The 14,178-nt window shown below is 43.1% G+C and overlaps 1 protein-coding gene across 1 annotated transcript; it reads right to left on the reverse strand.

The window, feature by feature from the left end:
- Nucleotides 1–9,133: 9,133 nt before the first annotated feature.
- Nucleotides 9,134–13,248, reverse strand: LOC124035168 (probable G-protein coupled receptor 21). Its single transcript, XM_046348591.1, has one exon. It carries the CDS (start codon nt 12,898–12,900, stop codon nt 11,818–11,820), a length of 1,083 nt encoding a protein of 360 aa, XP_046204547.1. The 5' UTR covers nt 12,901–13,248; the 3' UTR covers nt 9,134–11,817.
- Nucleotides 13,249–14,178: the final 930 nt, after the last annotated feature.

Genomic DNA, 14,178 nt, shown 5'->3' on the forward strand with positions numbered 1-14,178 from the left:
CGGAACTAGAAGCACAAGAATTTCGCCACACTCGCATTAACATCTGCTAACCATGTGTATGTGACAACTAAAATTTGATTTGAACAAGTGTTGGTCCCATGTTTCACAAGCTGAAATAAAAGATCCCTGAAATATTACATACGTACACAGCTTATCCCGCTCAAATTTGTTTACATGCCTGTTAATGAGCATTTCTCATTTGCCAAGATAATCCAGCCACCTGACAATTGTGGCATATAAAGAAGCTGATCATTACACAGGCACAGCTTGTGCTGGGACAATAAACGGCCACTCTAAAATGTGCAGTTTTGGCACAACACAATGCCACAGATGTCTCAAATTGAGGAGCGAGCAATTGTCATGCTGACCTCAGGAATGTCCACCAGAGCTATTGCATAATAATTTAATGTTTATTTCTCTACCATAAGCCATCTCCAACCTCGTTTTAGAGAATTAGGCATACGTCCAACCGACCTCATAACCGCAAACCACGTGTAGCCACGCCAGCCCAGGACCTCCACATCTGGCTTCTTCACCTGTGGGATTGTCTGAGACCAGCCACCCAGACAGCTGATGAAACTGAGGAGAATCTGTTTGTGGCGAAAAACTAATTCTGACTGGCTGGGCCTGGCTCATCCATGGCTGCGCCCCTGCCTACTTATGTGAAATCTGTAGAATAGGGCCTAATGAATTTATTTAAATTGACTGATTTCCTTATATGAACTGTAACTCAGTAAAATCGTTTTAAAAGTTACATGTTGCATTTATATTTGTGCTCAGTATAGTTAGTTTTGGATTGTACAATACATAGGCTGCTACAGTACTCTCCAAATGCATATTGAAACAGGTATTGCATGGAATGATTTTCTTTCCATCACATAGTTTGAAGCAATTATACATTGGCAAGATAGCAGAAATGCTGTTTATCATGCTGCTCAAGGGACAAGGCACAGACTTCAAGTCCTCAAGTATTTGAAGAGTCAGTGCGCACATAATGTGATTCAAAATAACTGTCAGTCAACACACTGGAATGTAAACAATGAACATGATACATATCTCGGTTTAATGGGCATTAGCAAAATGTGAGAAAGATGTCTGTTGTAATTTGAGATTTTAGTGAGTTCTTTATTGATGCCTTCAGCCTCCTGCCTGTATTCAGACAAACTACGTTAGCTAATAAACGGTAGATGGCCCAAATGTCTTCTTGTACATAGCTAGCTAATAGTTTGTTTGTTCAATCCAACAACATGCAACACTGACGATAAACATTTAATGTTAGCTACCTATTATTAACCAACTAAATCATTTTTGGAATGAGCAAAAACTATATTAACCAGTGATAGATATTTATATATTCACTTTATATATTACCTACCTCACCAAGCTCTGATCACTTAAGGGTGTTCTGTTTCCATTGGACCTGTTATGACATGTTTTGTCCGACATGCACTTTACTCGCATAAAAAAGGTTGGATGGAGACCTGGTTAGTGATTTAAAATGTTTTTTTTTTATATGCATCTACCATTTGGCATGTCTCTTATGATGTGGTTCACAGCACCACTAATGGATGTGTTGACTTGACAAGTGCTTTGGAGTTTTGAATGAACCTTCCACCCTTTTGTTCCATGCTGGCCGAAGACCTAGCTAGCCAGTAACTAGCTAACACCAAACGCAGATGAAAAGGGAAACATATAAGTATCTTTGCCATAGATGAATAGTGTAAGCTTTGAATGATATTTGCCGACACCTTACAGTAAAATGTTGGCACCAGTAGAATAGCTGTCTAGTTATATAAAGCACTCCCCTCTGCAAACTCCTTCCACGATGTTGGTTACAAGGCAGTATTTATTTAAATCAGGTTACAGAATATCTTGTTACCATTGGTGCATAAAAAACACTTTTCCAACAAGTCAGTTTGTCAAATTTCTGCCCTGATAGAGATGCCACGAGTCAACTGTAAATGCTGTTATTGTGAAGTGGAAAAGTGTAGAAGCAACAACTGTACGCCACACAAGCTCACAGAACAGGACCGCCCGAGTGCTGAAGCAGCTAGCGAGAAAAACTTCTCTCCTTGGTGGCAACAACACACTACTGAGTTCCAAACTGCCTCTGGAAACAACATCAGCACAAGAACTGTTCTTCCGGAGCTAGATGAAATTAATTTCCATGGCCGAGCAGCACACATTTTGTTGTAGCCCCGGACAAACACACCTGATTCAACTCATCGAAGGGTTGATTAGTTGATGAGTTGAATCAGGTGTGCTTGTCCAGGGCCTACATTTAAATGTGTATTGTTGGGAGTATTCAAGGACTGGAGTTGGAAACACTTATTCTAGGGCAACAAGTAATGACAGGAGAGAAGAGAAACTGCATGTACAGTGGGGCAAAAAAATATTTAGTCAGCCACCAATTGTGCAAATTCTCCCACTTAAAAAGATGAGAGAGGCCTGTAATTTTCATCATAGGTACACTTCAACTATAACAGACAAAATGAGAAAACAAAATCCAGAAAATCGCTACATTGGTCAATAACAAAATCTCAATACTTTGTTATATACCCTTTGTTGGCAATGACAGAGGTCAAACGTTTTATGTAAGTCTTCACAAGGTTTTCACACACTGTTGCTGGTATTTTGGCCCATTCCTCCATGCAGATCTCCTCTAGAGCAGTGATGTTTTGGGGCTGTTGCAGGGCAACACGGACTTTCAACTCCCTCCAAAGATTTTCTATGGGGTTGAGATCTGGAGACTGGCTAGGCCACTCCAGGACCTTGAAATGCTTCTTAAGAAGCCACTCCTTCGTTGCCCGGGCGGTGTGTTTGGGATCATTGTCATGCTGAAAGACCCAGCCACGTTTAATCTTCAATGCCCTTGCTGAAGGAAGGAGGTTTTCACTCAAAATCTCACGATACATGGCCCTATTCATTCTTTCCTTTACACGGATCAGTCATCCTGGTCCCTTTGCAGAAAACAGCCCCAAAGCATGATGTTTCCACCCCCATGCTTCACAGTGGGTATGGTGTTCTTTGGATGCAACTCAGCATTCTTTGTCCTCCAAACACGACGAGTTGAGTTTTTACCAAAAAGTTCTATTTTGGTTTCATCTGACCATATGACATTCTCCCAATCTTCTTCTGGATCATCCAAATGCTCTCTAGCAAACTTCAGACGGGCCTGGACATGTACTGGCTTAAGCAGGGGGACACATCTGGCACTGCAGGATTTGATTCCCTGGCAGCGTAGTGTGTTACTTATGGTAGGCTTTGTTACTTTGGTCCCAGCTCTCTGTAGGTCATTCACTAGGTCCCCCCGTGTGGTTCTGGGATTTTTGCTCACCATTCTTGTGATCATTTTGACCCCACGGTGTGAGATCTTGCGTGGAGCCCCAGATTGAGGCAGATTATCAGTGGTCTTGTATGTCTTCCATTTCCTAATAATTGCTCCCACAGTTGATTTCTTCAAACCAAGCTGCTTACCTATTGCAGATTCAGTCTTCCCAGCCTGGTGCAGGTCTACAATTTTGACAGCTCTTTGGTCTTGGCCATAGTGGAGTTTGGAGTGTGACTGTTTGAGGTTGTGGACAGGTGTCTTCTATACTGATAACAAGTTCAAACCGGTGCCATTAATACAGGTAACGAGTGCAGGACTGAGTAGCCTCTTAAAGAAGAAGTTACAGGTCTGTGAGAGCCAGAAATCTTGCTTGTTTGTAGGTGACCAAATACTTATTTTCCACCATAATTTGCAAATACATTCATTAAAAATCCTACAATGTGATTTTCTGGATTTTTTTTCTTCTCATTTTGTTTGTCATAATTGAAGTGTACCTATGAAGAAAATTACAGGCCTGTCTCATCTTTTTAAGTGGGAGAACTTGCACAATTGGTGGCTGACTAAATACTTTTTTGCCCCACTGTAACTAATTCTAGACAAGTTGACTAACAAGTAGCCTACCAAGATGTCAGAAATTATAAACAGAAACCGGGATATCTAGAATTTAAAAAAATAATGATTCTGCATCCACTGTCAAAAAATCGTCACCCCTTCTCTGACTGTACAGTGCATTGTCTATATTTGCAGGTTAGAGATGGGTGCAGGCATCAGATTTTCACTTTACCACATATTGTAGGGCGGTTGAGGATGGGTTATTAGCAATTGCGGGCCGGTGCGGGTGAACAAACAGCTGACCCAGCTCATCATTAGTATGTACCGGTATACAGTGCAGTTGGAAAGTATTCAGACCCCTTTACTTTCTTCACATTTTGTTAAGTTATAGCCTTATTATAAAATGTATAAAAATATTTTTTTCCCTCATCAATCTACACACAATACACCATCATGATAAACCAAGAACAGGTGGACTCCAATCAAGTTGTAGAAAAATCTCAAGGATGATCATTGGAAACAGGATGCACTTCAACTCAATTTCGAGTCTTATAGCAAAGGGTCTGAATACTACTTATGTAAATAAGGTATTTCTTTTTTTTTTTTTTTGCTTTGTCATTATGGGGTATTGTGTGTAGATTGATAAGAGGAAAAAGTAACTTAATGACATTTTAGAAACAGGCTGTAACGTAACAAAATGTGGGAAAAGGTCAAGCATCTGAATACTTTCTGAATGCATTGAATAAGTATTTATATGCGGGCACACATGAATGAAATATGTTCCAATCCACATTGGAAATCAACACTTCACTACTATACACTGAGTATACCAAACATTAGGAACACCTTCCAAATATTGAGTTTCACCCCCCCCTTTTGCCCTCAGAACAGCCTCAGTGCGTCAGGGCATAGACTCTTCAAGGTGTCAAAAGCGTTCCACAGGGACGCTGGCCCATGATATCTCCAACGCGTCCCACAGTTGTGTCAAGTTGACTGGACATTCTTTGGGTGGTGGATCATTCTTGATACACACGGGAAACTGTTGAGCGTGAAAAACCCAGCAGTGTGGCAGTTCTTGATACAAACCCTTGTGTCTGGCACCAACTACCATACCCGGTTCAAAGGCACTTAAAAATGTTGTCTTGCACATTCACGCACTGAATGGGACACATGCACAATCAATGTGTCAATTGTCTCAAGGCTTAAAAATCCTAATTTAACATTAAATCATGATTTAACCCGTCTCCTCCCCTTCATCTACACTGCTTTGATGTGGATTTAACAAGTGACATCAATAAGGGATCACAGCTTTTAACTGCAGTCACCAGGTTAGTATATGTCATGGAAAGAGCAGGTGTCCTTCATGTTTTGTACCCTTGTACACAGGTTACTGTTCACTGAGAGTGAGTTCCTCTTCCTGGATATCTACAGGTTTACTATGATAAATCCCTGTTCTCATCCCACTCTACTCCATTGAGTTACAGCACCAAGGCTTCAGAAGAACGACATTGCCTGCCAAATGTTATAGTCTGGTCTTCAGTAAAGGATAATATCTTGCCTAATGGCATTCCATAGTATGATGCCATTTCCCATTTCTTTAGGCTCCCACAGTATGAATCCATCATGACATGTGATGTGGGAGGGAGATGAGCTGATGCAAAGACTACAGTATATTACAGGGCCTGTCTTCTGGCTCCCACACCCACACATTCTACCATCTACGATAGTGTCACATAGATTATGCTGCTCTTTCAATTATTCATTTGTTATGTTCTGACCAGCAATGCCTCTTTGAATAATAGTTGGGGCTGTCTCCATCTTGTGCAGCAACTCTGGGTTGATCAAAGCGAGAGGAGAGAGGATCCAGAGTGTTAAGTCTAAAGTTCAACACCTCTCAGCTCATTTCTTATCCTACACTCAGACTTCACATCATATTTACTTTTCGGCTTAAGGAGGGATTCCTTCACTTGAATTTTTACATCTGTGACTGTTTGCATTTGGGAGATAAAACCATCTTGGTTGGCAAGGTTCCCTGACAGACTGGGCTGAGACACACACCGACAGTGTTTGCTGGCCGAGAGTACTTAGCACCTCTGAACGTAATTTGAGAATTTGTGCGCACCGTTTTTACATATTGAATCAGCATGAAAAATGTCTGCAGTCAGACGTCTACAGCGGGTGGTAATAATGCTATTCTACTTTCTTATTCCTTTTCATTTAATCTCAAAAGGACACCTTCACTCAATAATCAACCCCCTACGTTGCACCTAACATGCTTGTTTGCCATATCAAGCGTCTTCAGAACTGTAAAAAGAAATGTCATGTGAGTTTGCCCTGTCATTCCACATTAATAAGAAACGGTGTATATGGGTCAGCCTGCGGTAGGAGGGCTATTGTAACTGTAGTTCGCATGTAGTCATGCAGCCTCCAGAAGAATGCACTGCACTGCACAGACTTACCTTAGATTCTCCCTCTCTCTCTCTCTCTCTCTCTCTCTCTCTCTCTCTCTCTCTCTCTCTCTCTCTCTCTCTCTCTCTCTCTCTCTCTCTCTCTCTCTCTCTCTCTCTCTCTCTCTCTCTCTCTCTCTCTCTTCAATTCAAGGGGCTTTATTGGCATGGGAAACATATGTTGACATTGCCGAAGCAAGTGAAATGGATAAACAAAATTGAAATAAACAATAAAAAGTGAACAGTAAATAGTAGTCATAGAAGTTCCAGAAATAATAAAGACTTTTCAAATGTCATTGTCTATATACAGTGTTGTAATGATGTACAAATAGTCTCTGGTTCACTCTCTCCTCTCTCTCAGCTGCCAGAACCTCAGTTCCCTTTTAGATTAGATAAAGGGTAAAACCAACAAGAAAGAAAGCAAGAAAAGAATGCCAGGAAGAAAGGGTAATAAACAACGAACTGCCTGTACTACAGAAGGAAGCTGAAGGAATTCACATTTTCCATATTGGAGGTTCCCACCGACCACAGCCCGTCCCTTCAATGGGTCGTGGCTCAGGCATGGATCAGGTTGGATAATCATCAATGTTTATGTTCCCTCTATTTCTAGCCTGGGTTATCAGGGGCTGACACACACTCCAACATAGTCACCTCACGATGATTAGTGTGCCACTGTACCTCTATATCAACACACTGCGTGCGTGTAAGAGAGAAACACTCCAGGTAGCTGTGTGTGTGCGTGCGTGTATGTGTGTGTGTGGGGTCAGGTGAGCCTGATAAAGAGAGGGAAGAGGCCCTGCCATGTCAGGTCAGGATCAATATAGATTGCTCCAGCTCTGGCACCAGCTTCATTTCCGGGCAATAGCCAAGAATAACTATCGGCATGAAAAGAGCATTTCCCTCTCCTTCACATCACTCTGGTTCCAGGGATAGCTATACTTAGTGACTCTATCTCACTTCCTGTACTACACCGCCACACAACCCCAGTAGAACCCAAGCCAAGATACTTCCACACACTAAGGTTAAAGATGCACTACGCAGAAATCGATCTGCCATTTCCTGGTTGCTAAAATTCTAATAGTTTGCTTAATTTCAGTGTATGTGACAGCACAACCAAGTGTCGTGTAGAGAATCATCTAAGCCGCCGTGAAATATATTGTCCATAACCCTAAATATTGTATTTTCAGCTGTTTGAAGCTGGTATACAAAACCAAAATGTAAAAGACAAAAAAAAACTCAACTTAAGAACGGGAACCATAGAAATGATGAACATAGAACAGATGTACCGCATCTTAGACTTGCTTTCAATGAGAATGACAGATCTATAACACACACATTTATATATGCTTTTGGTCAGGTCGCTCAAAAAGTTACAAATTGCAGCTTTAAAGCATCACTCAAACTGAAATGCTCCCCTAATCAGAAATGAACAAAGAGTTGTTTGGAGTAAATACCCGTCAGGGAGTAGATATTATCCATCTGATGATGTGCCTGTGTGACAGTGAGACTAAGACCATGGAGGAAAATGTGGTAAAACTTGATCCAGTGATGTTATAGGGCAGGGGTATTCAAATCCTATCCTGGTGGTCCGGACTACTGCTGGTTTTCTGTTCTATGTCATAATTAATTGCACCCACCTGGTTTCCCATGTATAAATCAGTCACTGATTAGAGAGGAAGCATGGGGAAAAAAGCAGTGGAACTGGTTTTGAGGATAAGATCTGAATTTGAGCGTTATAGGGTGTAGATTTAAGAAAAGCGTTTGACTAATGCTATTAAAAGAAATGTACACACTCCAGTACAGCAGGTAACTTCACATTTAATCATTGGTTGCAGGATACAATCAGAATCAGAGTGGTCACCAGCAATTGTCAGCAAATACATACAGTACTTATCATCACGTGAGGTACAGAATATTTGTTGAAGAGCTGAGATCGCTTTTCACATTCGGAAACCAGTATTTTCCCCACCTTATATTTGAGTTAAAATGTACAATTTAACATCAGTTGTGGTGGTTCTAATGGTGGCAGCTAAGCGAAAGTCTCTTATCAATGAATGTATAATGAACTAGAGGTTCAGTTACATCTTCATTAAAAACACAACCCCAGGAAACATTGTATGTTTCATGAAGTTATCTTGCCTCTGTACTCCTCAGAATGATTCAGAATCATAAATCACTTGTCAGAATGCGAAAGACAGTTGAGATGGTGGTGTTGGTCACTGTTGGACTGAGGGGGGAGCGACGCCAAGGGAGAGTCTCGCTGTTCCAATCTAAATACATCACAACCCCCCCAATCCTCAACCCCCACCCGACCCCTCCTCCCAAATACTGGTCCAGATTTGGCACTGCGGGTCTGGTCTCTGTGAAACACCACGTCCCCTGAGATCACCGCTGTAGCTTTTGATTCTGCTCCGATTCTAACAACAGCAACCATTTTCCCACAGGAAAAAACATGCTCTTTGACACAACATGTTTTGTTTTACAACATCAAAGCCTAAAGGAGCCCACGTGAGTGGGATCCTGAACTATATCATGTGCTGATTGTGGTGCATTAAGGAATGTGCTCAACACAATTTGAGAAGAGGACATATAGTATACCATACATAATGCACAATTTAGGAGGAGTCATTTCAATATCAATCAATATACAAGGTCATCCTCAACATTAACCATCGCGATTTCATACATACAGTATCGTCAGCAATTCAAAGAGACTTGCAAACATGATACTTCTCTCATGGCAGATTACACTGTGACCAGCCCCCCCCCCCCCCCCGCTACATCAAACTGTCTACATCAAAGATAAAGTACATTGAGTACTGCACTCTCCCATTGAAGGGCTTTCATGTTATCTCCAAATAAAACCAAGACTCTCGTTTATAGTCATGTGAGCGCAACAGAACAGACACTTCCCTCTCACATTCTAGAACAGTCATGTGGGCCAAATAAAGGACAACTACTCTTCAATCAGATACCGGTAGATATCAAATACCACATGTACATAATTCAGTTGACCAACGGGCTTGTGTCAGATAACGACGAAAGCCCTTTTGTAATAGCACTGCTGGTATGTTTTCATTGTCTTGAGAAGAGTTGGGAGGGGACAGAAACGTCTATTGCACAGACAGACAGCAGCATGTGGAGACTGGTGAGGGAAACAAGCCCTTTTACAAGCAGCCCCTCGGAGGAAAAACAGTGTGAAGAAAAACCTCTCAAAATATTCCTAAATCTGAATAAATTCACACTCTTTAAAAAGTTTCTGACATAGAGACCCATACAAAAATATATCTGTTCTCTTGAACTACTAAGGTCTTTCCCAGAAAGGTGGAATTTCTGAAAACTAGAATATGACCTAAAGGAAATATAATATGCTATTTACACACCATCATCAATGGTTATAATGTTAAGGAAATTGTGTAGGCTATAGCCGAAAAAGTAACTGCATTCAGTGGCATCCTCCTAAAAATGAGTATTGATCATCTCACCCAACTCTCACTGGCTGAAATACCATCATGCATAGACAATTTCTGAAAAAGAATATTGTAAAGAAAATAAAAAAATAAAATATCTATATTATCCTAAGATATCAACAGTCACCACAGTTAACCAATATTCTTGAACAGATCTTTCAAACAACAAAAAAAACATACAAATGTTGTATACAAGACCTGTGTACACACTATAGTACAAAGATGCCGTCATGCTGTCCTTGGGAATAAGAATGCAGAGTGCTGCAGTGCAGACCCATCTCATATTCTCCTTACTTGCTCTACTGAGTGTGTGAGGGACTGATTGTCTGTGACTGTGTACGTATAGGCTTGTCGTATAGGAAGACTCCTGTACATACAGCACAATCACCTTTCAGTGAAGTGTACACTGTCCAAGGTCTTTGTCTCCTATCCTACATATATTTGCATATATTTGCACATAAACCTAGTTCACATAAAAACCTATCAGCAATTCACAAGTATGTTTCCATAAAAGCTTTCGAGACCCACGGTAGATCCATATAAACCTACTTTGCATGAAACCCTTAGAAACATATTGTCTTAATGACCCCTCTGACTTCTAGAAAGACAATCTGGCTCTCTGGTAGCCTACTGTACACGTGCTGCTCTGCCACTCAGCTCATCTGTACAGCTAACAGGAGCCAAAGGGCACAGAGTGAGAGAACAGCTCAACAGTAAGGCCACACACACAGTAATGACTGTGTCTCTCTGTGTGTTGTGCATCTTGTTCGGTAGTATGCTTAACATGCTGCAATTCCAATCTATAAGAGAATCTTACTTATGTTATTGCTGTCAGATTATGATGAGTAAATTGTGCATTTGTAGCCTCAAGACCAGTCTAAATGCATCAGCCATTGAGGGTAAACTAACAACTGATGTTCGACCTCAGGAAACATGGACAGAGAATAAAATACTCAAATAAATCAACGTATCTCCTTGCTGAGAATTCAGAATGAATCGGTGGTCCATGATAAACCAGAATGCCATCTTGCAAAAATTGGCTAATGCATACATCAACATTCCTGTATGAAACTCAACACTTCATAAACATTCTTGGCTCTCACTTCTAACACCCAACTTCAAAAGAGAAGAATCCCTTGCATGAAATACAAATAAGCTACGGAATAAACCTCAAGTATTTTTTTCTAGGAAACCAAATGTTCCCAGTCCTTTTCACACCACTCGTCCTCTCTGTATGCTACAGCCTACTGTAGTGCACAATATCATCATCACATTATCTGACTGCTACAAAATGTAAACTATTTGTCGCAATATAAGAGAAGAAAAACAGTATATTTCAAGTGCTTTTATGTTTCTAAAATACTTTTTTGCATCACTAATGTCTACCCTGAAAGAACAAAGACGATTAAACAGTCTTGAATCAATGTTGAAATAACTTTTTGCACTACAGTGGTTTACGCAGTACAAGTCGTGTTGTGGTGATATTGTCCTTTTTTTGCATTGGGAAGATATTAGGTTCACAGGCACACCTAAACTCGGCACCAAAGCTGTAAAATTGGAGTTGATCCTCTTCAAAACCCACAGAGAACTGTGTGCCTTTTTCTTCTCCTCAGCTCCATTCTGATATCCATATATACAACCCCAAACCTTCCCCTCCACACGTGGTGGTGATCCACCCAGCCAGAAATCGGCATCCCCGCTTGGGAGAACACTCCAGAAGAAGACCCCTCCAGCTCCTGCCTGCAAACCACCCCTCTGACCTGGCCATAGGGAGCTCTATGTACTACTACTGTAGAAATACAACCTGTCACATGCAATGTAGTAGTAATACACTGCACTCACCAGGGGCTGAAGCCAAGGCCAAAGCTTACTGTACCCACTGGGCACAACAGGTTGAATCAACATTGTTTCCACGTCATTTAAATGAAATGACTTTGAACCAATATGGATTAGATGTTGAACTGACATCTGTGCCCAGTGGGTAGCTAACCAACTAGACAGTGTCTGTAGGAGATTGTTACACATGGCAGGCTGGGGCTGGGCGCGGCCTGGGTAGAGCGGGACCCTTCTTCCCCTCCATGCAGCATCCCAGTCCCTGACAGGGGGAGCAGAGTTGCCTGAACAGGCGGCCCAGGCCCTTCCGGAACACGCTGTTGGAGAGACTATAGATGAGGCAGTTGCAGAAGCTGTTGCTGATGGCTAGCCATGTGGTGAGGAATGAGGCCACCAGGTGGCGGTAGAGTCCGGCGCTCTCCAGCAGGAAGTAAAGGATGTAGGGCATCCAGAGCACGTAGAACACACTGGTGATTCGGAACAGCACCATGGCATAGCGTTTATCCGGGCACCCTTCACCACGCTCGCCCCTCTCGTTCCCCTGGGGGCCGAAGCGTGCGTGGCGCTGGGTGATCTCCCTGGTGTGTTGACGGCAGATAAGGAAGATACTCCCATAGGTGAAGCACACAGTCAGGGCGGCCGGCGCATACAGCACAGCCGCGATGAATGAGCTGAAGCCCGGATCGGTCTGCCACGAGGTCGCACACCAGCGAAATATGTCCCCATGGTAGCCGGGCTTCCCCCAGCCAAGGAAGGAGGGCAGGAAAATGAGGGCGGAGTAGAGCCAGATGAGGCAAATGCAGACGCGCAGGCGGCATGGTGTGACGAGTGTGGCGTAGGAGAACGGCTGTGTGACGGCGATGTAGCGGTCAATACTAATACAAGCAAGAGACACCATGGACACGCTCTTCAGCACAGACACCAGGTAGCCGAACACCTGACAGGTGAGCTCCTCGTCCAACCCCTTGAGGTAGTGGAGCAGGGACAGGGAGGGCACCAGGCAGCTCACCCCCACCAGGAGGTCTGCATAGGCCATGGTCTGGATGAAGTGGCCGGTGGTGTGGTGGTGGAGCAGCGGAGCACAGTGGAACACGAAGATCACCATCAGGTTGCCGCTGATGATGAGGATAGTGAGGAAGAGAATGACGGCCGCCTCCACAACGCAAGTGTTGAGGGTATGGGAGTAGCCCAGGCCCAGCAGGCAGAAAGGAGAGCTGCTTTGGTTCACATCGGACGAGGAAGAGTTCATGTTCAGTTCTGCTCTCATCTCACTATGGTCTTTATCTCTCTCTTTAAACAGTCCGTCAGTTATATCTCTTTAGACAGACTGTCAGTTTAGCTGTGCTCTATCACATTGGTCATTATCTCTTTCGGTCAGTTCATCAATCCGTGCTCTTCTACTTCCGTTTCCCCCTGGAGGTGAGCTGCTACCAGATTGTAGTTTTCTTCCCCTCCTCTTCTCTTCTGATCCTCTTCTAGTCGTCTCTTCTTTCACTTTTCTGGCCCCAGAGTGCAATGCAGTATTACAGCAAACGTCATCCTCTTACAGCAGAGGATGTTGCTGTTTATGAGTGTGTGTGTGTGTGTGTGTGTGTGTGTGTGTGTGTGTGTGTGTGTGTGTGTGTGTGTGTGTGTGTGTGTGTGTGTGTGTGTGTGTGTGTGTGTGTGTGTGTGTGTGTGTGTGTGTGTGTGTGTGTGTGTGTGTGTGTGTGTGTGTGTGTGTGTGTGTGTGTGTGTGTGTGTGTGTGTGTGTGTACGTGCTTGAGTCTTGTGTAGGTACTGGCCAGCCTTCTGGTGGGCTAACCTACCACATGCAGGCTCTGGTGTGTACAGTACACAGGGGCTGCAGTAGAGTCTGTCTCACTACTTGTGTCGGTTCCACCTCTATTCTTCTCTCCTTACCAATAAGCTGCAGAGGTGAGAAAAGCTGAGCTTGCACACAAACACAATCTCTGAACGGCAACGTCTGTGCATGCCCTGTACAATACCAGCAGGTGGAGTTCAAGGAGTCCCGGAGGCCATCAAAAAGTCTAGATCTATAACTCCTCTGTGAAAATACAACCAGTATAGAGAGAGATTTCACGGACAAAAACTGTCGCCAGCAGCCAGAAACACATTCCAACCAAAACAGTGTCACAAACCTCTAAAAGTAGCAGCAGCAGCAGCCGAGCCTAGCACGAGAGATGCAAAGAAAGACGTATTCAACATCCAAAATCCCACAGCATCCACAGACAAGAGAGTAAGAGGATAGGAGGATAGTAGAACATCCAGTTGTGATGGATACGTCTCTAGGCGCTCCAGTCTCTGATTCCAAACCTCTTGTGAGGCTGAGCCATTGAGTGTTTAGAGTAGAAGAATAGGGAGAGTCGAGAGTCGTTTACTGCTCCACTCTGCTGTGGCACTGATGCAGCAATGGTACTGTCCTCTCCTCCCCCTAATTCTCTCTCTCTCTTGCGCGTGCTCGCTCTTTGTCTTTTTTCTTCACTATGCCTGCCGCAACAACAGCCAGAGAGGAAGAGCTCCTCCCTGTCTGTGAACCCAGCCA

The sequence above is a fragment of the Oncorhynchus gorbuscha genome, linkage group LG05 (genome assembly GCF_021184085.1).
Source record: "Oncorhynchus gorbuscha isolate QuinsamMale2020 ecotype Even-year linkage group LG05, OgorEven_v1.0, whole genome shotgun sequence".
NCBI lineage: Eukaryota > Metazoa > Chordata > Actinopteri > Salmoniformes > Salmonidae > Oncorhynchus > Oncorhynchus gorbuscha.